Here is a 25,093-nt window from a genome sequence, read left to right as displayed (position 1 = left end):
CGGCTTGAAGGACCAGGGCCACGGCGAACTCTTCAGGGATGCCCCCTACCCTGACCCTTGTTTTCTTGGCCCTGCAGGCTCAGTCCCTAATCATCATGAAATCTGCACATTAAAATCCCACAGTCCCAGTTATTCAGAAGAAATGCTTTTTTTAGGGGGTGGGAGTGGGAAAAATCTCACACTAAAGAAGAAATTAATCGGTAGCATAAAGCATTAGAAATATAATTAGGAGTTGGGAGATCTGGATTCTAATACCAGCTCTGCCACTAACTTGCTGAGTGACCCTGGGCAAGTCAGTTGCCCTCTCTGGGCCTCGGTTTCTCCAACTATAAAATCAGAAGATTGAACAAGATGAGCATTTAAGTTTCCTTCCATTTCTAACATTCTGTGGTCCTATAAACTCCAACAGTAGGACCAGTGTTATCAGTCGGGTCCCTCTCCGGCAGCGGTTCAGAGTAGGGATCATTCGGCTTCTGTCTCCAGTGAATGACACGAAACTTTGGGGGCCGCCCCTACCGCCCGCCCCCTTCCTTGCAGCTAGGGACAACTTTCAGTTCCAGAGCCCTAGTTTCAACCCATGCGGATGTTAGGAGGAAATAGGGCAAGAAACGGCCCAACTATCGATGCGGCTGTGGGATGTCCCTCTTCATCCTTTCCCTTCGTCTCATCCCCTCCCTCCGCACTCACCCAGAAGCACCCCCAAGGTGGCGGGCCCGGGGCGCAGGGCGTGTTCTTCCATCTTGATGCCGTCCAGCATCTTGGTGCAATCGGTTTGTCCACGGGGGAAGCACCTCTCCAGAGACTCGGGACCTGTTGCTATATCCATGGGGCGCCGACACGGGGCTAGCTGTGAACTCGGGGGTCCAGGAGGCTTGGTCTTCTGCTTCTCTATTCCTCGATATCAGGAGACAACACGCGAATCCCGGCGGGGTTCGGGCCAGACTCCCCTGGAGGATGGGGATCAATTTCTTTTCTTTCTTTTTTAAGCCTTTACAACGTTTTGCAGGACCCCGGAGAAGAGGCGAGAGGAGCGGCTTATTCCTCTGGGTTCTGGCCGTGGTTCCGGGACGCGGGATCTGTCCGGTGTATGTACACACACGCACACACCCACACGCACGCGCGCGCGCGCACAGAGATACACATGCACATACACACACACATGCACACACTCCCGTCTCTTCTGTCACCTGTTTGTCAGCAAAGGCTCTCTGGCTGCGGCGGTGGCAGCAGCAGCAAGAGGAGGCGGCGAGAAAGCAGAGGAGGAAAAGAGGAGGAGGAGAAGGAGGCGGGCGAGGGGGCCCCACAGAGTTGGCCCCCGAGGGTTGAAAGTGGGGGATGCCAGGCTGTGCTGGGCTGTGCCAGGCAGGACCCGCAGTCGGGTCCTGGGCGGAGCAGGGGTGCTGGGCTCCCGGGCGCGCTCTGCACACTATTAATGTGCCATGGTGCGCCCGAGGAGCCGCTCAGTTTAGAGCAGGAGCTGGAGGCGGAGGGATACTCCCGGCCCGGGAGCCGCCTCACCCCTCCCTCAAACTTCCTGACATTTGAACTCCATTGGTGCGTCTCGTATCCCTGCGCTAGGATGAGCCGTCTTCTCCACGTCAAATAGTGCAGTCGCTGGGCGCCCCCCCAAGGGCTTGCTCGGCCTCAAGCGCGTAGCCAGCCCCGTCTAGGCTCCCGGGCCCTGGTACTGTTGGGTCAAGCCAACGTGGACGGTCAGGGAAAAAGAGAGCAAACTCTTTAAAAAGTTTTTACTGTGTCTGTGTTTAAAAATTCCTCTTTCCTTCTCTGTCCTAGCCCCACCCTCTTGGAAAATTTGGATGGGGGGGAGGAGAAAATTAACAAAAGTTTTTTTTTTCCTTTTTTCTTTCTTTCTTTCTTCTCTCTCTCTCTTTTTAATAAGAAGGAGGAGGAAAGAGATATGTGAATTCAAGAAAGCTCAGCGCTGGAAGACTGCGGGGAACGGGGAGTGTGTCTCTGGTTCCCGGGAAGGGGACAGTGCCAGGCAGAAGCCGCGATGTCGGGGCCAATCTCTGGGAGGGGACCCAGGGCAGGGGAGGTAGGTGGAGGGTTTAAACCCTAGCTGAGGGTCCTAGCCTAGGGTCCTACGGGGGAGAGGGGAAGGGAGACGGACTAAAACGGCGTTGGTGTGGGGAGTGTAGAGGGAGTGAGGAAGATAAGGTCGGAATAGTCTTGACTGAAGCTCTTTGCGGGTTCCCGGACGCCCCAACTTGTCCTAGAGACCAGTGTCCTGAGCTTTCTCTAGTTGCGTCCGGAAAAGACGGGTCTTCCTCTCCTCTCCGGAGCAGCTCGGACTCCGAGGGCGCCGAGGTCCTGGTAGCTGGTGCTGGACGTAGGCTGCTGCCCTGGGATCTAGGGGTCGGAGAGAAGGAATTTCCTCACGGTCCCGCTCCACCACTAGAAAGAGTGGGGGAAAGCGGCGGGGGGAGGGAGGAGGGAGGTAATGGAGAGAGAGTATAGGGGAGTCAAAGAAAGGAGAGGGAAAGACAGACAGGGAGAGGGAGAAGGAAAGAGAGAAAGGGATACAGATTAGCCCTGAGCCGTGGCTGCGCAAGTAGAACCCACCGAAAACGTCACTGAGACTCAGCTAGGAACCTGGCCCAGGTTCATGGAAGACGGGCCTCGATCTCTTTCTCACTAGCTCAGTTGCCTATTGACGATGCCGACTTAGATCCCTTAGAGCACTGACTGAAGAGTGAAGTTCAGGTTCTGCTGACCCTCTCTCCTCTGAACAAGGAGTCCAATCCTAAATTCTAGGGGCTGAACCAGCTGGATTTCGCTGTCGATCCCAAAGTCTGGGCGGCCAAAAAACAACGCCTGCAAATAGGTCCTTGACCTATTTGCCCCATCCTGGGAGAAAACAAGAACTGATTGCTCCAGAGTCTGAGAGTTCTCGCTGGGCTTCCTAGCAGTCTGAACTTTGAGCCCTAAAATCTGGTTCGACCACGGGCACTGTTGGGGCGCGAGAGACGCTGCCTCTCCCTTACTGGTCACAGTGTATTAATATGTTCTAGGGACTTAGGGAAAAGCCGACAGCACTCCAGGGGCGCGGGAGTGGGAAGGGCTGGGAGGGTGGCATCCGAAGGTGCATCCCCTTGGTTGTGTGTCGAGCTCTGAGTCTGCTTCCTCGGCCTGGTTCCTGTGGGTGCTGGCCAAAGGTTGGCTGCAAGTAGACGCAGGGCCGAAGGGATTGCAGTTGGGGGAAAGGGAAGGCACATTTCCGACCCCAAAGAGGGCCAGAGGGACGGATCTAATTTGGCTCCTGACTCAGCCCTGGCCAGATTCGCTCCCTAAGTGCAGGGAGGAGGAGCGGGGTGGGGGTGGGGGAGGTGCGGAACCCCCACGCCAATCCTTGTAGAGACCAGGGAACTCCCTGGGAACGGATCTGGGGAGAATGTCTAGCCCTGGCTCTTCGAGGTCTACGGTGGCCCTACCAGGGAGCCGTCCTCGCCGGGCAGCGCTGAAAGAAAGGTAGGCTAGTAAAGGTGAAGGCTGTGGAACTGCTAGTCCTCTGCGGGACACCTAGCCTGCAGGGGGCAGAGGGATACAGGCCACCGCTGCTGGCTGCTTCGGCAGGTCACGGAGCATGGGTCCTGCTGGGTCGTGTTGGCGCTGCCCTCTGCTGGCCCAGGGGCTTTCCTACACCTGCCCTCCTGGGCAGCAGTCCCGGGAGCCCAAGGACAGGTGCTGCGTACCCTGCCCCTTTCTCTGGCCTGGAGCAGCAGTGGAAGAAGGTCCCAAAGTATGACTGTCCGAAGGAGTGCCATTTCCCAGAGTTATTTCCCTGGTGAACGACTCAGGAGCAGTATTCGGGAAAGCAGACGGAAAGGAGGGGGGAGGATCTGCTCTCCTCCAAGCGGGGGTCGGGGTGGAGAAAGTCAGGTTATGCTGGAGCCTCAGACCCGGGCCCCAGCGGTTGTCCAGGCCGACCCCGTCCTCCCTACGGTTCTGGCTGCAGTTCCCTGACTTCTTCGGGTCGGATCAACCTGGTAGCAGATGTCCATGGCCCAGCCCGCATTCCGGCTTGGATAGAGGTATTGGCGAAGGGAGTTCCTTAGGAGATGGTGTCGCTTTTCTCTTTGATGGCATCTCCAAAGGTTAGATCCGGCTCCAAACACCCTCGAATCCCTTAATAACCCGTTGTAGAGCTGCCATTCAGGAATTTCTCGATACTCCACTGGAACCTATTTATGTTTCCAGCCCTCCCCCCAACCCACCCCCGCTGGGATAAGGCCTTTCCCTGGGCCCTTGCTGTGCCCCTTTCGGCTTTTAAGGAGGGGAGGGGTGGGAGGGAAGGAAGACTATTTCTAATGGTTCGGGATTTGAGCAACTCTCTCCTGGCCTTTTTAAATTTTATATCAACTTCCTTCTTGTCTTTTCTGCCTTCAACTTTCTAGGATGAAGAGGCCTTACTTTTCAGTCTGTCCTTCACTCCGCTCTTGGTTATTTACTCTGCCTTAGGGTATGGACCCCTAGACCTACCTGCCTACAGGATTTCTGGTGCGTATTGATTCGTTCAACGGATATTGACAGTGGAGGGGGCCCTTCAGCCTTTTCACGATCAGGTCAGCCACTACAACTATCGTGTACACTCTAGCACACTTCCTTCGCACGGCACTGCCCCAACATGTCTGCACACCGTGCGTAGAGCAGGCGTTTCCTGTAGCTTTCCCCGAAAAGAAGAACTATCTGCCTCTGGGTCTTATTCAAATTGATTTTTTTTTTTTAAATCTTTTCCGAGGTGGTTGGGGCCAGTACGTGTCAAGGTGAGCGCTCAGCTTGGGCTAGAACCTCAGTGCTGGAGACCCACGGGGAGTTTAGCCCTCAACCCTACATCTCCTCCTAGAGTCGGAAAGGCGAGGCCGCAGTCAGCTCTCGGGTTTTCGTTTGTGAGTCTCAGAGAAAGCAGCCTGGAGTCCCTCGGGAGTACTGAGGCCGCAGGGCAAGGCGGGGCCCGGTGGCTAGCAGCTCTTCGGCCAGACCGCAGCTCTTGGGCGGGGTGGGGCGGGTGGCTGGGAGAGCACCTCTGCCCAGGGAAGCGCCGCATCCCTAAGGGAGAAGTCCAGAAAGCCCGCTCTGGGCGCAAACAGTCCAGTGCAGGAGTCCTCTTTGTCCTCCGAAGCGCTTACTCTCCAGGGTGGAGACTGCCTTTCTGGGTTGTCCTGGGGCTGCACCTCTATTTCGAGAACGCAGGACTTCCATCCTTAGGTGGCTGCCCAATCGTTTTTCTCCCCCTTTATCCCACTGGCTGGTGAACATCCTTTGGAAAAAGACCCCTCTGGACAGCAAAATGATCCCCCCAATCCCCCTTCCTGCCTCCACTGCCAACAAAATTCTGGGCAGTTGTTACACATCGGGCTGCGGACGCAGGCTGGAGTGGCTGCAGGCTCCTTAGAGCTCTGCCACGGAGAAGGCGTGGAGGGGGTAGGTGTCGGGGTATATAGCGCACCAACTTTCCGTCCCCAATACTTCCATATCAAGTCCCCAGTACCTCCGTATTCCGTCCCCAGTAACCACCTCCTGGGAGTGGCTTGGGCTCACCCTGGAGTCCTGGGCTAGAGGGGTGAGGGAGTTCGGGCATATTCTTCGAAGGTTCAGTTTAACTACATACTCCGGTTGGGGGGGGGAAGGGTGGAGTTCTGGCTGGTGCTTCTCGCTTGAAGCGGGAGCATCTGACTTCTTGGTCCAGGGTTTCTGGACATCGTTTAGCCAAGCCCTCACAAACAGAACAACCTGGTTTTCTCCTATTTAAAAAAAAGGCTGAATTTGTGTCTTCTTGGAGGGGGAAGGATTGAGACGAGTATGTATGTGTGTGTGGGGGGGGTACCCTCTAGGCAGAGCTAGAAATAGGAGTAAGACCGCTGCATTGGCCAGCACCTCTCGAGAGGCCACATTTGTCTAGGCAACACAGGTTCTTCCCACCCGGTCAATTCCAGACCAAAGAGTCTGTAAAGCTTTAGACTTAAGAGCCCAGATCCCTGGCGGAGTGAGTCTGCTCGAATTCTTAGATGGTCCACTGAAGAATGCGGTATTGGGGAAGAAATGTAGGCCACTTTATCACTTTTTCTTGAGCCTTCAATGGCTGACTGTCAAGTCGACCCCCGCTCCTAGGGGACCCCCTCGTTATTTTTCTCCTTTTCAGGAAAGTAACGAGACTAAACGGTTTTGTGGGAGCCTCTGGTTCCAGAAAAGAATGCCAGAGGAGTTAAACTGGCAAGCCCTGGAGACGGCGCAGCGTCTGTGGCCGAGCCACTAACCTCCCGGATCCCTCCTCACGTAGTTCAGTCAGGGGCTCCTAACCAAGCCCGGGCGTCCCAGCCCCGAGAGCCGCTGAACAGCGGTTTCCGGAAGCCTAAGAGTCGGAGGGAGCTGGTGGACAGGGGTAGCAGCCGCGCTGGCTGGGCAACGGAGGGCCCAGGAGAGAGACAGCTAGGCAGAAGCAAAGCGAGGAAGCAAAAGGAGAGAACGAGAAACCGGAGGAAATTGATAGGAAAGTAATGATCGGAGAAAGAAAAGTGGCAGAGTGCTGAAAAGGGAAAAAGGAAAAATGACCAGGGGAAAAAAGAACAAACCAGGAGAGAGGAAAATAAATGAGTATAGAAGGCGAAGAAAAAAAGAAGTGAAACGCAGAAAAGATGAACTGAGTAACCAAGATCAGAATAAGGCCAGAGCCTATTAGGGCAGAGAAAAGAGGCAGAGGCCCCTTCCTCTCACAGGCCCCTGGCCACGATGAGCTTGGGTATCTTCCTTTGATTGAGCCCACCAGCACACTCCGAAGTGGCCTTTGACCCTCCCTGTGTTCAAGCAACCCAGGTGACCTTCTAATCTAGCCCCATTTCCTTGGGGAATTCTGCCTTTTTTGATCCCCAGGACCCTGGAGGGTCAGTTCCCTCTGGTTGCTCGCATCCTCTCACATTGAAGCTGGAGAAGGTCTGGTTCGGTCAGCCCTCTCTTATTCTTCCCATTTCCGTTGGAAAGCCTATCCTGTTCCCCGCCGATCTCTATCCAAAGACAGGCCATAGAGACTCTGAGGTTCCTGGCCAAGGACCCGCGGCCTTCGGCTTTCAGGGAATCTGGGACAGGGAATTGAGGCGTGCATTTAGCGCCATGTCTCTCGAGGGTATCGAGTTGCTTGTTCCTGAGGAGCAAGCCTGTCCATCAGCTTCGTCCTGAGATTCTTCCTTAGCCCTCAGGATCTTGGATCTTGGATCCACAGGGCACTAGGTGCGGCAACCTAGCCCTGCCCAAAGCTTTGCGTCCCAGTCACGGGAGCCCCATGGCCAGAGTTCGCTGTCTGTCTGTCTGTCTGTCTGTCTGTCTGTCCTGTCAGTCCAAGAGCGTCCGGGGGCTGCAAAAGAGGCGAGAATCCAGGAATCTCGAGGTGGGGGTACTGGGTCCTGCTCACCCTTCATATTCAGGGGTGAGCTTGGCTCACCGTAAGTACATAAGAAAACAACCTGGATCAGCTCAACCCGGAAGGCAGTGTTCCGACGGTAGGTAGCACTTTAGTAGCCAGAGAAAACGGAGATTTCTCAGTTAAGCCGCTCATGTTGGCTAACTTAAAGGAGAAGACGAAAAGCCAGAACTAGCTTTCTGGAGAGTTTAGTGTTGGGGGCCTGGGCAAGGAAGATACATACTTTTTCGCCTGTCGTATAGGAAAGAACACTTGACTGAAAGTCAGGAGTCAAGAAAAAAGGTTCGACTCCTAGCTTTGACCCTTAGTAGCGGGGTGACGCTGGGCAAGTCTCTTTCAGCCTCTGAGTGTGTGTTCTCAACTGTAAAATAGGGATAATATCATTTGCCAGACTTTCTTTACTGAGTTTGTGACGAAAGCGCTTCGGAAACCTTGAAGCGCAATAAAAATGGGAATTATCGTTCCCTACCTATAGAACTGCTTTGATGGGCCAGCAACCGCCACAGAACTGCTTTTGTAACACCGGTAGGGAGGTAGCGCTGCAACCGGAGGCCCAAAGGTTGGGCCTGAGCCGGGTCGGAGCTTGCCCAGCCAACTCTCAGTTGCACTCTCCTGGAGGAGCATCTGGACACTGACTCCCGTCCCTCCCTCTGCCCGCCGCCGCGGACACTCTAAGGAAACACAGGTCCAGAGATCATGCTGCTCTCTCAATAACCTTGGTGTGTTCTCTCAATCGTGTGCTGAGACACCGTGAGGGTGTGTGCGCGCCACGAGAGTCTGCGTGGGGGTGAAAGGCTGTGGGGGAGTGTGTGTGGGTGAGATGGTGAGAGACGCGGTAAGAAATAACGTGGGTGAGAGACCGTCTGAATGTGGCCCCGGAGACTGAGAAGTTGATGTGAAAGTGTGGGCGTGAAGTTTCAGGAGTGCCCTTGGGAGAGATTGTGAACGCCTAGGTGAAGGAGAGATTGTGAGGAGAGATCACTAATGAGCCACTCCATGCCCGGGGGACTGTGTGATAAAGAGTGGGCGAGAACTATGTCTGAGTGGAGGAGAAGGGGGTTGGGAAAGAGACTGTGAAATTGGATGTGACAGTGTGCATGAGGCTCCGAAGATGTGGCCAAGAGATTCCATGGGTGAGAGAGCTTGTGGGATAAGAAACCCAGATGGGAGCCAGTTAAACAATGTGAAAAGAGTGGTTGTGAAGCCCCTTGAGTGTGTGTGTGCGCTCGTGAGTGTGTGCAGGAGACTGTGAAACTGAGACTATAGGTGAGAGACCCTAGGTTAGAGACTGTGGACCTGAGTGTGAGAGGCTGTAACAGAGTGGATGTGTGAGGGTCTGCTTAAAAGATTGACCAAGTGATGCTATGGGTGTGCATGGAATTATTAGTGATTGGGATACTGCAAGATATTCCATGAGACTGAGGAAGTGGTGAAGAAAGATGATGTGTGAGTATATAAAAGAAAAGGGTGAGTAAGGGAGATCTTGTGCATCTGTGTGGGGAAGAGACTTTAAAAGAGCCCCCATCTGTGATTGGTAGGTGGGTGAGTGGACCTGAGAAACTATTTGAGTTAGGTGGGAAAGGGTGTGTGTGTGTGTGTGTGTGTGTGTGTGTGTGTGTGTGTGTGTTGATGATGATGATGATGATATGTGAGACAGATTACATTGTAGAAAGACTATGTGGATTGGAATCTTTATGAGGACCCTTGTGGGTACTGTAGGGGACTGAGACTGTGTGTGTGCAAAAGAGGGGTAAGACTATCCAGTTACTGCTAGAACCCCTACCTTCTAGAGCCCCTTCTCCCTTGGCAGCCACCCCTGACCAGCAGGTGGAGACAAGAGCCACAAAATGGGTGTTCAAGGACCATAAGGTGTGGTCACTGGGTCCCACCTCCAGGAAGGAAGGCATCCTCAGAGCTTAGTCTAAAGTCTCTGCCTCAGCCTCCTACTCTGTCTCCTGTAGGGCAAAGAGCAGCAGGGGTAGGTCAGTCTAGGCTTTTTAGAGAGGCACTGTAGTGTAGTGGATAAAATGCTGGACTTCGAGTCAGGAAGACCTAACTTTGAACCTTGCTTCTGACACTAACTCTGTGTCTAGGAACAGGTCAAATAACTTCTCTGAGCCTTGTTATGAAAATACCTGTAGTACTGACCTCACAAGGTTGTGAAGCTCAAATGAGATAATGTATATTAAAGTGCTTTGTAAATCTTAAAGCATTATGTAAACATTTGCTACTATTTTAATGAAATCTTAAAGTTGGTGGGTGAGAGAGCTAATTGGTCCTTAGAGTCCAACTCTTTCATTTTACAGATAGGGAAACTGAGGTACAGAGGGGGAATGACTTGCCCGCAGTTACACAGCTAGTTAGTGGTGTATCTGGGACTAGAACACATCCCCCCTGACTCACAGTCCAATGCTTTCTCTACTAAGCCACGATGTCTCAGACATATGTATTTTGTGACAGAGATCATGATGGGAATAAGGAACGGGTGGTGGGATAGGATCCAGGCTATAAGATACCATCTGGTATGAGAGTTTAGCATGGAGAATTTTTTTTCCACACAGGGAGGCATCTGGACACAATTGTTCTAGTTCTGTGGTTTGTCCTCCACCTCCACCCATTCATAAGCCACTTCCACCTCACTCCTCCTAGAGATGCTGATGACCAGCATTGTCCAGTATCCCTGCCTGAGAGGACTCTTAGCTACCATGGTATTGAGGTATATTGATTCCACTCCTACAGTCATAGAGCCCTAGAATAATCAATCTGGAATGGACATTTGGGATTCTCTAGTTCAATCCTTTGAAGCACAGAGAAAAAAAGAGACGTGCCCAAGGTCATAGATCCAGTAAGTGATGGAGCCAGAATTCTTGTGTTAGGGAATCAGATGCAGAGCTGGAAAGGACCTTAGAGGTCACTGAGAAGGAAGCTGAGACCCAGAGAAAGGAACTTATTCATCCTAATAATAATGATAATTATGAGAATTATTATTATAGCCAGCAGTTATATGGTGATTTAAGATTTGTAAGGCAATTTACACATGTTATCTCACTTGATCCTCACAGAGACAGGTGCTAGATTATCCCCATTTCATAGGTGAGGAAAGCAAGGCTGAGAGAAGCCAGGGTCACAGCGTCTAAGACAGCATTTGAACTTAACTCTTCCTGATCCCAAGTCCAACGATCTACCTGCTTCTCCACCTGTCTGCACGAGGTATTCTCCTTTGTCCTGGATATTCTCCCTCCTCATCTCTTGGAATCTCTTGTTTTCTCCAGGACTTAGCTGGAATGCCACCTTCTGCAAGAGGCCTTTTCTGATTTCCCCTAGTTGTTCATCCTGCCCCCAAATTGCTTTACATTTGCTTTGCATAAACTTTGCGTTTACATGTACATGTTGTATCCCCACCCCCAATAGAATGTAAACTCCTTGAGGGCAGGGCTGTATTGTTTTTGTCATTAAGTCTCCACTACCTAGCATAGTTTCAAGATTATACTAGGTCCTTAATAAATGCTTGCTGAATTGAGTTAGGACTCATCCCTAGGGAGGACACAGATACACCAGGATCCTGAGGGAAGCTATAGACTTCTCCTCCTGTCTGCCATCCTTGGGAGAAAGTGGCTGAAAGAACACACCTATAAGCTCTCAGATTCAGCTTTCCTGTGTCCTCTAGACAGAGACAGCCTCTAGAAGCATGCTCTGGCTGCTTCATTTAGAAAGCTGAAGGAACAGTTCTTGGAGGATCTCCTGACTCTTGACAAACCTCCCTCCATGTGGCTGTAACACCAAGTACCCCACCCCCTACCCCCCACCCTGCCCTGCCTCTGGTTCCCCGAACTTTTCAAGTCCATAGAAACAGGTCTTTCCAAGCCAGGGCTAGCAGCTTGAAGGCAAAGATAATTGCAGGCTCTGGTGAAAATCACCTTATCCTTCGGGCTGCTGGACTGAAGTGGACAGCTCAGGGCTTTCAAGTCGTCCTTTTATATGATTTTTAAAAGCAAGGGCTGGTGAGAAGAGGCAGTCTTCCTGTCAAAGCAATGGGGCTCGAGCTTTAGAAACCAAAGGCTGAAATCAGGGGCTTCTCTATGGAAGATGTGTGCAAAAAGAACAAAGAGACAGCCAACGACCATATTTAGAGTCATAAAAACCCTATTAGGACGTTTAGAATAAGTTGCAGAAAGACATTTTAGAAGAATTGAATACACAGTCAGAGAAGTAAGCCTGTTTATTGGACCCAACACCATGGACCCATTGCCCAGGAGGGGACCAGGTGAGATGATGGTCCCAGTGCCCATCGTATTTGATCTCTAGCTTAAATATACTTCAAAACACTGGGGCTCCACAGGGCTGGCCGTTAGCCCCTTCCTGTAATTATCTGGTGTCTCGTTAAGTTTTTATGAGTGTCTGTGCAAATAAATGCATTTGATGTGCACTTGTTTTGGCTAGGGCCTGCTTTATATAGGATGCACGTGTGTCTTCTGTTTGGCTTCAAAAACGACAAGAACGAGGAAGAAAATAAAACTTCAATATGGGAGCTGGGTTGGGCTAGGCTGGGTTGTCATGCAGAGATGAGCAATCGAGCTCAAACTATGGGGCTGCCAATTAATATTCCACCGAACAAGATTGTTTATGAGTGTTCAGCATTTAGAATGTTTAATCGAGGAACGTTTGGATAATTACAACAGCAAAGTGTCGTTTTGTTTGCCAGTCAAGCTTATTGAATGATACATCTCCAGGCTGTGAGGCTGTGCTAATGTTCAGTTGTGAATTCCGGGGAAAGGTATTCAGAACATAGAAATGGGTCTGACCTTTGATAACTGCTCTCTTGCTGTTTTGAGGCAATTGAAATGAATAAAGGATTTTTTGCATATTTTAGCACTTGCATCTTCATTGTCTTCTTTTTCATTCATTCTCTCATTCATTCATTCTTCTCTGCAGTATGGGTTCCAAAAATTATCTATTATTTATCAGGGAGGAAATTGAGAGGATCGGATCAGAAAGGAACTGTTACCTATTATCCATCCATAGGATTCTCTAGGCTTTGGGGCAGATGGGAAAATATTAATAATGTCTCACATTTCACTAACTGTTACACCAATAAAAGAGCCTCAGAACATAGAATGTTAAGCTCTTAGATCATCTAGTCCAATCCCTTCCTCCTCCCTGGATATTTTATAGATGAGAAACTGAGGCTTAGAGAGGGGAAGCAATTTGCCCAAGGTCGTAGGGTTAGTGAGTAGCGGAATCTGGACTTGAACCTAGTTCTGCTTACTCTGAATTTTTTGCCCTTGCCACCAAACCATCTCTCTTTATTGTGTCTATATTGTGCTTTCCTAACAACAGCCCTTGAAGGCAGGTGGGGTAAAATGTACCATTCCCGTTTTACAGATGAGCAAACTAAAAGGAAAAGTGACCTTACCCAACACCACAGAGATGGTAAGCCTCAGAGCCAGGTTTCAAATGAAGTATCCTCACTCTTTTGTTTTCAGCATCTTGTTCTAGCTCTTGGATTTACCAAATTTATAAGGGACCCTACCATGCTATCCTAACCACAGAGGCAATTTTCAAATAGATGGTTAAGTTGCGTCGGACAAGAAAGGAGCAGTCTTCAGACCTTGTAGGGGCAGGAAGACAGGTATGTCCTCCCTACTCAAAAGCAGATTCAATGTCAATGCCAGCTAAGATTTCGAGAGATCCCGGAGCATATTCTCCTCCTTCCTTGGACAAGGTTTTATCCAATCTGGTCTAACCTAGTATCACTCTAATGGCTTCATGATCTCACTGGTATATCACCCCCTCTCTCCTTTTCAGCATAGCTCTCAGGCCACACATGCCCTCTTGTCCAAGATGATTATTGTCTGTATCTTTTTAAAGTAATTTTGAAGTACCCATTACACTGTGCTAAGCACTTTACAAATAATATCTCATCTTTCTGTGAGTCTGTCATAGATGGTCCATCCACCGCAGTGGAGGCCTTCCTCCTGACTCTTCAAACAGTTCATGGATATCAGTGCAAGCCGTGGTCTGTCCATTCATCATCCCTCATTCTTGTTACACGACAGGCCCTCCTCCCATTCTGGTCATCTGTAGAGTTTTTTTTTAAACACCATACTTCAGGTGCAAGTCATTGTTAGTAACAGGCCACAGCCTGTTTAGACCCACCAGGTGTCTCCCTCTTGCCCTTGGATCACCTGCAATTACGGATCTTCGGAGATTGGGTTCTGTGATTTGGAGTAACATCACCAAGAAGACATCAGTGTTAAGGAGACAGGTTTTTGCTGCAGGGAGTGGTTTGGAATCACTGAAAGATGGAAAGATCTGAAAGAATTCCTCCTATACAGTCCAGCCTGCTCTCCTCTCCCCTTTCAATCACAGATCTAGGTCATTGTCCACTTTCATTGTGTGAGTGTGTGTGTGTGTGTGTGTGTGAGACACAGAGAGAGAGACACACATATGTATCAGTAAGGCAATAATAACAATATAGATGACAATTGTCAAAATGCCCACGTGGCTCTGTATCACAAAGTATACGAGACTCTCCACACAGAAGGTAGAAGAAGTAAACCATTTATTCAGACACCAGAGAACCAGATCCCACAGGCCATTTATCCAATCTATCAGAGCAGTAAAACATTCCATACATAATACCACAACATGGAGCCTCACCATCCCAAAACCTCTCTGACCCCCTGCTGGGGTCTTCCCAAAGACAAACTCACAGTACAGCTAAGTCAGCCTGTTCAGTTCTACCTTTCAGGATGGCGGCCATTAGCAGCCATAACTGCTTTCGCTTGCTCTCTCTCTCTCTGCTCTCTCTCTCTCTCAGTACTTCCTGTGATATAACTTCCTTTTCCTGTCAGGAGCGTCCTCCCACCACACATGTCTTAGGCTTCCTATGATGTAAGCAGGTCACATGGCCTATAAATGGGCGGGGAAGATCTTCAAATCTAAATTGCTACTATAACATACAGAGAGAGAAAGAGAGACAAAGAGAGAGAGAGAGAGAGAGAGAGAGAAGAGAGAGAGCAATGATGTCAGAGGTGTAGGACTGTCTTGGTGAGAAACTCTCCCACCATTACAATTTGTCATCTTAGAGAGTGGTCTGGAAGTTAAAGTGATTTGCCTGGGTCACGCAGTCAATATGAATTAGAACTGGAACTTGAACCCAGGTCTTCCTGATTCCAAGGTCAATCTTTTACTGCTGCATGACACATCCCAGATATGTATGTTTGTGTGAATGTGCACATATACACGCATATAAATATATGCATGCATGTAAATATATTTGGATCACATGCTTATCTGATAATATCCTTCACCACACATTCCTTATTTGTGTAGTTTTGTAGCTTATTCTCATCCATCGTGTGGTGCTCCATTGCCTTTTCAGTGATCTTCCCCTTTGTTTTTTGGGGACTGCAGAGCTCCAAGACACAAAACCATACAACAACACTAGGTGAACATTAGCATTTAAAACATAAGAGGAATCTTTCATGCTCCTACCTCAATAATTTCAGAGAGCCCAGGTTTCAGGATCGAATAAATCAAAGACATGAATTAGGTGTGAATATGACCTGGACATCTCAACTGAATCAAATAATCAATCAACCAAAGGCATTTTAACTAGGCTCAAAAAAGTCTCCAATCAAATTGGAAGTGAAGGCCATACAGGAAGTATGTTGAAATTCAGTGGAGAAAACTGCATACCCACATGTTTTGTTTGTTCATTTGTTCATTTTGTTTGTTTTTGCAGCAAAATAGCAGGCCCAATTTAGAACTCAACATATTCTAGTGGAGTGTAAGGAGATAGCAGTTTCAGTCAACCCTCTGAGAGAGAATCACTTGGGGAGAGGGGGAAATATATGAGCTTTGGTCTTACCCACCGGCACCACTACCACCCCTACCTTGATCAAAGAATGGCCTTATGGACTTTGAAAGGTTGGAGGATTTGCACTTATCACCAATATTTTATTATTATTATTATTATTTGTAGTAGTATTACTTATTATTATTAATATTACTGGATACCAGTGGTTGGTGACATTGTCTGCATTGGAAGCTGAAGATAAACTGGATGTACTGAGGAAAGGCAGCTTCAAAATTCTACAAAGAACCAAATAGAAAACTATAGCATGCCTAAGGAGAACTTCATGAATGCTCTTATGAAGGAGAAAAAAGGACTTTCAGAAATTAGGTGCTATAAGTTACCCCATCGGTACATGTGCTCTTTAAACTTTAGTCCACCATAATTTTGAATGTACTGGTGGGAGACTATGTCACAGACTATTTTTTTGGGGGGGGTGGAGTGGAGTTTTGTACCAACTCTTCTTACCTTAACACCTTAGTAAATATTCTCTTTCTAAAAGTTAATTAAGTCTGGCTGATTAGTTTATATAAATTAATAATCATGTGGAAGAGCATACAAGTGGGGGCTCATGAACTATATAATTAGAAAGCCAACCCACAAGCCCTCAGGGTCCCCTAGCTCCCTGAGGAGAGAAGTAGCCAGTTTTGTTCAGTGGACCCAATCTTCTGGTGCTAGTGAGAACTGGGATAACAGTCTCAGAACATGTGCAACAATAAGATACGGTTTTATTTAAGGGAAACTAATTTGAAGGGCTATTTACCCTTTCACCTGCTTATCAGAGTTTCAGCAATATGCATTTTCCCCATTCGTTGTGTTGGTAAAACGAATCACTTTGCATTACTGTGGGAAGTATTACAATGTTCTGTATAATCAATACTATTTTTTTTCTGGTCTGGACTTGTGATTTCAGAGAACTCATGGTGAGGAAACCCCCTTTACCAATGCAGAGTAGCAACTGTTTTGTCACTGACGGTCTTTGAGAGTTCCCGGGGACACTGAGATATTCAGCGACTTCTTCAGGGTCATGAAGCCTATATTATGTCAGATATAGGACTTGAATCCTGGTCTTGCTGACTCCAAGGCCATATCTCTAGCTTCCATGCCATGGTGCCTGGCTGTCTCTCATTGGTATAATGCCAGTCTGCAAACAGAAGCATTTGCAAAGCTTCACCATCCACAGAGGATCCCTTTTTCAGTTTGGACTTTCAGTAAAACATCATTGATGAGAGCAGTGACCCTATTTGATGTGAATATCCCCATGTTTTATCTCTCACCTGGCATCAATCTTGGTAGACCATTGAACAAAGTTATTTTGGAAGTCCCATCAGTCATGGATCTTGTATAATGTTAAACTCTTCACCCTTGGAACACAAAAGGCAACATAGAATAGTGTGGAAAGAGAGCTGGTAATCATGCATCTGAGTTTAATTCCTGTTTCTGACATGTGCTGGCTATATGTGTGACTTTGGGCAAGTCACTTAACATCTCAGTGCCTGGGCAACTTTCCAAATTGCAGAGTAAGGGTCAATATGCAATGACAGAGGGAGTTTCCTCACCAGGAATTCCCCTTCTCTGGTTCAGTCCCAAATAACAAATCCAATCACTTGAACACAACAGATACATTTAGGTTAACCAATACAATGAGTCAGAAGATCAGACTGTTCTCAACTTGGCTCTACATGGCAAGCCCCCTAAGTTCTGGCACCAGGAAAACTCAAGACTCCAGTGCCAGAGTGAGATCCAGAAGAGCTTCATCCCACAATTTCTGAAATGCTACCTCTGAAAGGGTTAACAGTAGGCACCAGCTCATGCTGCTGGCTGCCAACTCTAGGGAAGGAGGTGATTCAGTTGGCCAGGAATATGGCAAAGGAAGCAGGGGAAAGGGAGGGAAAGAGAGGAGGAGGCAGTGATTTAAGGAAAGTAACTTGGGAATAAATAAACAAGGGCACCTCCGCAGCTTCCCAGGCCCAGCCCCTCTTCTCTTCACCTCTTTTGGCTCTCTCTTTGCAGGAGGGAGGAAGAGAGCCAAGCAGTCAGGATGCCAGGCACAGAGGGGCATCGGGAGGTCAGAATGGTGCCTTCCTCTTCTGCTTCAGCCCCTGGAGAAGGCCAGAAAGAGCACTAGGTTTGCGCACTTGAGGGAGTCAGTTTAGTAAAATCATCAGGTTTTCCTCACTAATCTGTTTAATTTCCAGATCAAACATTCTATGTTCTACATTCAAGCATTCTATGTGCTAAGGTCCTTTCCAGCCCGGATATTTTATGGGTTTTTTTTAGCTTGAACATCAGATGTTCTAACACATTATGTTCTAAGAGCTCTTCTAAAGCTTTCACATTTCATGTTCTGAGGGCCCTTCCAGCTCAAACAGTCTAGAGTCTAACACTCTTATGTTGTAAGATCTCTCTTCCCAATCTTTATGCTCTTAAGGGAACAGCTGCTTGGCTTCGGGGTGGAGGGATAAAAGATGCAGGAGAGAGCCACAGCCAGGCTAAGGGGTCACAGCCAAAGGCAGCTGTGCCAGCTGGCCCAGTTTTCCTTCCTTCCTTCCTCCCTGGGCTCTCCCAGCAGGCTAACTAAACATGAAGCACCTTCTCCCTTTCATTGGCCGGGGCCTCTCTCCTCCGGGCCATCTCCTCCCTTCTCCTGGGGTTTAAAGCTGGAGTTCCCCCCTCTTTCCCACTTCCCCTTCAAGCTGAAAAGCCAGGCCCTCCTCCAAGCTGGGGCCAGGGGAGAGGGGAGCGTAGACTCTTCAGGCACTAGCCTCTTCCTTTTATGGAGGTCCAGCTGTTGAGTTTATGACAGAGGGAGGTCCCTGGGGTGCTGGTGTTGGGGTGGAGGGGGAGAAACCATGCTTGTCTCCTTTACTCTCTAGTCACTCTGCTCCACACCAAAAGATCTTCATTGATCTCCAGGCCACACTTCTGATCTTCAGGATATTATTGTCCATACCACAGAGACTTCTACACCCTGGAGGTTCACTTCAAAGCTGGACTTCTCACATTGGAAGTAGCCTCTAACCCTGAGGCCTCTCCTGATTGGATGGTTCCTTCCAGAACCATCATTCACACCCAGGCCACCCATGTCTTTATTCCTCTCTAGGCTGTGCTCCTGACTCTCAGGATTTTCTCTGCCATGGCCCCACACTGGATTCCTTCATTACTTCCCCATCATTTCATCTTCCACATGTGTTTTATCTTCCTTCATTAGAATGTAAGTTCCTTGGGGCCAGGGACAGTTTTTCTTTCCTCTTGTATTTGTATTACATCCCTTAGCACAGTACCTGGCATATAGTAGGCACTTAATAATTGCTTGCTGACTTAACATACTTATCCTGAAGCAGAGTGATGTGTAGTGATGGCGTGAGAACTTTAACCTGGGAGTCAGGGACCAGGTGCTAGTCCTAGCTCTTCTATTAGGTTTATTGTGTGACTTTAGGCTAATTACTCCTTTCCTCCTCCCTACCCGGCTCTTCCCCCGGGGGAAGTTGTCTCATGCTTAAAATAAAGGAGTTTGAAGTAAGTGGTTGCCAATGTTCCCTGAAGATCCAATATTCTAGCATTCTGGGACTCTCTTCTGGCTCCCTGGAAGAGATAGGGAACTTCATTCCAGAGTTGGGATTCAGCAGGGTAGACAGGTGTTCCATGTGAAACAGGTGCATGTTTGCATCCGATAAGGGGCACTTTTAAAATGATTGTTTTGAATGCCAGAAATTTATTGATTATTAGAGGATGATCAGGGGAACCCCTGATTTTCTAGACTGGACTGGAGTGCCTTCTAGACAGATGAACATGCATTGTAGTCCCTTATTGAAGGACATGAGCCTTTCTGAGATGACACAAGGAATTCTTGCTTGGTCCTCAGTAACTGGGGGTGGGGTGGAGAAACTGCGTGCAAAATGATTGGTGACTGGGTTCAAGAAGAAGGCTCCTTGCACATTACCAGTCATCTTCCATGAAACCCATCCTGTCAATGGAGACCAATCAGGAGTTTCATGTATCGTTTTAGCAAAAGTCCTTCATAGGAAGTGGTCCAGTCTGGCAACTGAGGAATTCTCCCAATCCCTCCTACTACATATATATTTTTAAAATGATTGATATCCTACATTTAGGTCCATCCCTACTCTATCCCCTACTCAGGGTGCCATCCCTTTCAACAAAGAATAAAAAAGAAAGAAAAAAAAGTAGTTCGGTCAAAACCAACTAACAGATCAAGCCAGTCTGACAGTATAAACATATATCCCATGCCCATAGACCTCTACCTCTGCAAAAAGGAGATAATTGTCATAATTTTAATACCAGAAAAATATCTCACTCTTTTCAGTTCATCAATATAGGTTTGTTTTTGTTTTGCTAAGTGAAACTTGAGTGTTTTCTGGCAGCGGCTCATAGACCCCGGTAACTTCTCTGTGTCTGGCATCCTGGCATAAGCTCACCAGCTTATTAAACAACCTGTTCCATTTTTGGACAATGATGACCCCATCCCATACTGGAGTATCAGAGGAAGACTGTAGTAGAGGCTGTACCTAAAATGAAAGGCATTTAATAGATAAGAATTAATCAATGGACCTGGAGGATGAACGAACGTTGAATGAATCGTAATTTTAACCTGAATCCACCCCCTCCCCCATGTGGCAAACCTTAAAAACTTACCTAAAAAGGAATGATTTCAAATTTTTTACCCCTAACAGTACCTCTATTGGTCATGAACAATGACCAATCCAGGTGCATAACCTGGATTTGTAATCATAGATTTTTGGAGCCGGAAGGGACCTTAAAGCATGGAACATGTTAAAATGTGGAACACAGAATGGAAAGACCATCTAGTTCAACCCCTTCATTTCACAGATAAGGTAACTGAGATGATTTATCAGAAAAGTAGAGTGATTTACCCAAGGTCACACAGCTAATTGGGAGTTCTGCTGGGGCCTATACTCAGGGCTAGAGATTCCTAATCCATGCTTAAAAAAAAGGAAATCTAAATCCAAGTAGATATTTATAGATTTGATTGATTTTTATCAGTCACTGTAATGTTTAACATAAAATAATTATAAACTCGAGATTAAAGCTAAAACCACAAACGGTTTAATAAAAATATTTAGTAGGCCATCAGGCTCCACACTGTGCCTTTACCCTTGATTGCATAATCTTTCAAGCCATTTCTGGCTTATACCCAGGGAAATAAAAAAATTACATCATGCAAAGGAATGGATTTTGCTTTGTCCTTTTCAATATGAGGAAGAGCAGCAAGAAAGGGAGAAAAAGAGGAGAGAAAATGAGAAGGAACAGATTAAAAAGAGGAAAGTAGGGGAAAGGAGAGAGAGCCCCTTCATCTTTCATGTTTGCCCAGGTGTCAGGTGTCACTCATCTTCTGGGGGTACATGCCCTGTGGCCTAGCTGAAAGTCCCCTGTTGTGGGACTTGAGAGATCGGAGTTTAAGTTCCCTGCATCTGCCAGCAGTTCACCTTATGACCTTGGGCAAGTCATCATCACTCTGAGGCTCATTTCCTCACCTGTCATATAATAGTGTTGGACTAGGTCACCTACAGCTTAGACCTAAGCTTTTATGTTCCGTATTCCAACATTTCACAGTCTCCATTCCCTTCTGGCTTTGGCTTTCTCTGTCCTGAGCTTGAAGGTCTCTTCTGGGGCCCACACTTGTATGTGTGAGGTCACCAGCCACACATTTCTGCATTATCAGATCTCCACCTGCTTTAGCAGACTGGGTTGTCTGTCTAAAGCAAGAAAAGAATACTGACCCAACCACGCCCTGCCCTAAACCTCTTTAGGACAAATGCAGCTTACAGAGATGTGCGATTTTAGTGACTGTTTAAAAAAGGTGCCAGGCATTTGTGCACCCAAGAATGCCATTGTGGAAGCCCATAGTCATTGGCAGAGTTCTTCTCCTAATCATGATGATTCACAGAGTACTTGACCTTTGCTGCGAGGGATGGCTTCCCTGAAACCAGCTGGGTTTGGACAATTAAAAATGTATGCCTGTGAATGAACATGTATAACCTATGTCAAATCGCTTACCATCTCAGGGAGGAGGGAGTGAGGGAGGGAGAGAAAAAATTTGGAACTCAAAATTTTAAAAAAATGATTAAAATTGTCTTTATATATAATGGGGGGGAAATTATTAAAATTTTTAAAAAATGTATGCCTGGTGACCTTATACATAAAGTTATGGAATATTAAAACTAGAAGAAAGCTTAAAATATTAAATGTTAGAGTTGCAAGGCATCTCAGACTACAGAATGTTAGAATGCAGAACATAGGATGTTAAGACACTGCCCTATAGGGTGGTCTGAGCCTATCTCAGATGGGTCCAGACTAACAGGTGGGTAATCTGGGACCAGTGTGAGAATGTGGCAAAAAAGGAGTGGGGGGATAGGGTGGTGGAAGGTTGGGAAGAACAAAGACTGTGCCTGAATGTCTTCCTATGTTTTGACATGCTATTGTGGTTCACAATGAACTTTTCCTGTACTTAGTACTTTCCTCTGACTAAGGTATATTCTGTGGCCTCCTGCTCTTAGCCTTAGCTAGTTTCTTCCAAAATGGTTCGATTATACAGGGATGAGTATGGGAAAGAATGATAGATCTAGGATCAGGAGACCTGGGTTCAAATCTTGGTACTGATTGTTGTATACTAGCTGTGAGATCCTGGGCAAGCCATGGGATCACAGGATTTGTCATCACAAAGGACTTTAGAGATCATCTCACCCTAAACTCCTTGTAAAGCAGCTGTGTTCATGTAAGTTATTGCGTATCCTCATGGATTGGCTAAATTTAGAGATGCAGCTAGTGGGTTAGGACAGCTATGTGGCACAGTGGATAACGTGCCTAGCCTCAAGTCAGGAAGACTCACCTTCTGAGTTCAAATCCAGCCTCAGACACTTACTAGCTGTGCGACCCTGGGCAAATCACTTAGCCCTGTTTGCCTCAGTTTCCTCATCTGTAAAACGAGCTGGAGAAGGAAATGACCACTTCAGCATTTTTGCCAAGAAAACCCCAAATGGGGTCACGAAGAATTGTACATGAGTCAAACAACTTAATAACAATAAGTGGAATTCATGGATCAATAATCTCTGTCCCATTGCTTTCTAAGGAAGACTGAAATTTCTACCTTGAGAGGGGCAGGAAATGGCCCATGGCTAGACACTTGTTCCTACCCTCTCCTATCTTCAAGAGCAGTATTGGGCTAGAATTATATCTATCTGCCCCGTCAAATATCTCTGGAATAGGGGATGAGTCTAGTTCAGAAGGAAAGCCATTTTCCTAGATACTGTCAAGGGACAGAGTAACCCTTAGTTTATACTAACCAGCTTCTCACCAAATGCTGGTTACACAAAAGACCATCATAAACCGTGAATAGGAAGTAAATCCATTTAGCCAAGAGGGCACCAAAAAGAAATTGGAGTTATAGAGATTAGAATATATGAAAGAATGTTAATATCAAAAAAGTAAATGAGTTGTTTAGCTGAGAGTAAAAGGGGATCTCTGCTGAATCTAAGAGAAGTCCAGCTCTCGCCTAACGAGGTCCACTCTAGCCGTGTCTAGGGAGGCAAGCTGGAAATCAGGCACATGTTGAGGCTTCCTGTACGTGTCGGCAGCTTCTCTCTCCGTGGGCTTCTTCTGAAGAATTTCTGGAACCATATATGTCTGTCCTTGAAGAAGTTCTGGCCCCAGCTCTGATCCTTATACAGAAACCAGATTGCCCTCAGTGTCTCTCCACCAACCAGGAGTCACATCTCCTTTAGAATATACAGTCATATGCAAAGTGCGCCAGGCTTGGGTCCAAGCCATATTATATACCCTAATTTTGCAGATGTGGAAACGGAGGATCAGAGAATAAAATGATTGGCTCAAGGACAAACAGGTAGTAAATAGCAGAGGCAGAATTTGAATTCAGGTCCTCTGACATGAAATCTAGTACCCTCTCCACTATACCTTGCTCCTCTCTGTTTCTTCCTTGCACGAGGAAAGTGTTATTCAAATGTAAAATGTCGCAAATATGGGAGTTATTACTATTACTGTTAAGGGTTATTTCCCAACATTGGTTCACTGGCTAGAGTGAAGAGGAGGTGGCTTTTATCAAAGGCCAGAAACACCACGAAGCCTTTTGGCCTCCCCTGAGGATGTTTTGAAGGCTTACCTTTCCCTTTTCCAAGAAGCTCTGGGACAGAGCGGGTGAAAGGTATGGATGGAGGACCTGCATCTTGGCCTCTTTCCCCTCTCTTGGGGGGAGAAGTGTGTGTACCAGCCTGACCCTGTCCAACCTCCTGCAAGATGAGAGGAAGATGAGCTCTGGCCATCAACAAGCCCATCGGGCAGCCTCCCCATCCTCCCCAACCCCTCCAGGCTCCGGAAGCAGGGGGTGGGGGGTGAATTCACAGGCAAACTTTTGTTCTGGCGTAGAACAGACACTGTGACTGGGAAAATGCTTCCCTTTGGTTTCCAGTGACTGTTCGCCACTTGAGTTCATGTTTATTTTCATAGTGTACATTCCACGGCAATTAGTCCGGGGGGGAGCTCCAAATACCACCCTCCAGGGTGAGGATAGACCCATGAAGATGGGTGAGGAAGGGTCAGAGCCAAGGGGGCATGAGGGAGGGGCTCTTGTGGATACCACACAAAGTCATTCCCTAGAGGAGCAGAAGCGGTATACTGTCTCTGCTTTCATTCCCATGGCCCTCACCAGCTGAGCCCTATTGGAACAGGAAGCCCAGTTGGCCCAATTCCCAAAGGTGGGATTAAATGGAATGAATGAAGGGAGATAGGGTAGAACTCAAAAACATAGGCAGTTACACTTGGACATAGACCATAGACTGCTAAAGCTAAGTGTAGGGGAAACTGAACAATAGAATACAAAGACATTGAAGCTCAGAGAACAACTAGTCCAATGCCATCATGTTAGAGAGGAAGAAAATGGGGCTAAAAGAGATATTACAGGGACTTCCCTAAGGTCTTACGGCAAAGTAAGGGGGGTGGAAAGGACTAGAACCTAGGCTTATCGAATCTTATTCAGGAAACTTTTCTCTGCACCACATAAAAGAACCCCTTTTCTAGAAGCTGAAGATCATGGAAGATAGACCCCAAACCTCTGCCCCTCATCTTGAAAGCAGTGCATGAGGAAGATGTAAGTCAACTTGTACTCTGGTCTGGAAGGTGGGGCTTTCTGTCCCTTCTCACTGACATCTATCTATCTATCTATCTATCTATCTATCTATCTATCTATCTATTAGTTCTTGCTACACTGAAAATGACTTTACCCAGCAGGTACCATTATGTTTAGATTATTTATTGTAGAATCTTAGAATGTAAAGCTGGAATGTTAGAGATAATCCAGTCCAGTTCTTTGCTAATATTTTATTCTTAAAAATTTATTTATAAATAACAATTTTATTTTTAGGTCTGCATTATCTCTCTCACCTCCTATTCCCACCCACCCTCCTACATTGAGAAAGCAAGAAAAACAAAGCTGGTTACAAATGTATAGTCAAACGAAACAAATTCCTAAACCGGTCTTGTGAGAATATGTGTGTATATGTATGCATACACACAATACATACATATACATATGTGTGTGCACAATACATATACATGCACATATGTATATATTGTGAGTATACACATATATATGTGTGTGTATATAGATAAAAGACATACATATATACACATATATACAAACATGCATATACACACACACGTGTGTGTGTGTGTGTGTGTGTGTGTGTGTGTGTGTACATGTATATATACACCCTGAGTCCATCAGTTCTCCATCTGGAGGTAGGCAGCATGTT

At 47.3% G+C, this 25,093-nt stretch overlaps 1 protein-coding gene across 3 annotated transcripts in view; it reads right to left on the bottom strand.

Moving 5' to 3' along the window:
* LMX1B (LIM homeobox transcription factor 1 beta) overlaps positions 1–1,064 on the bottom strand; it is a 178,589-nt gene extending 177,525 nt beyond the window's left edge. For 2 of the 3 annotated variants that reach the window (XM_036752668.1, XM_036752670.1), the window contains exon 1: positions 688–826. In XM_036752668.1, coding sequence (XP_036608563.1) covers positions 688–826 — 139 coding nt within the window. Of the gene's footprint in view, positions 1–687 lie in introns of all 3 variants that reach the window. The other variant, XM_036752671.1, reaches the window with a different exon arrangement.
* Between the last annotated feature and the right edge of the window lie 24,029 nt (positions 1,065–25,093).

The sequence above is a fragment of the Trichosurus vulpecula genome, chromosome 3, assembly GCF_011100635.1.
Source record: "Trichosurus vulpecula isolate mTriVul1 chromosome 3, mTriVul1.pri, whole genome shotgun sequence".
NCBI lineage: Eukaryota > Metazoa > Chordata > Mammalia > Diprotodontia > Phalangeridae > Trichosurus > Trichosurus vulpecula.
This window is presented reverse-complemented; position numbering and strand designations above follow the sequence as displayed.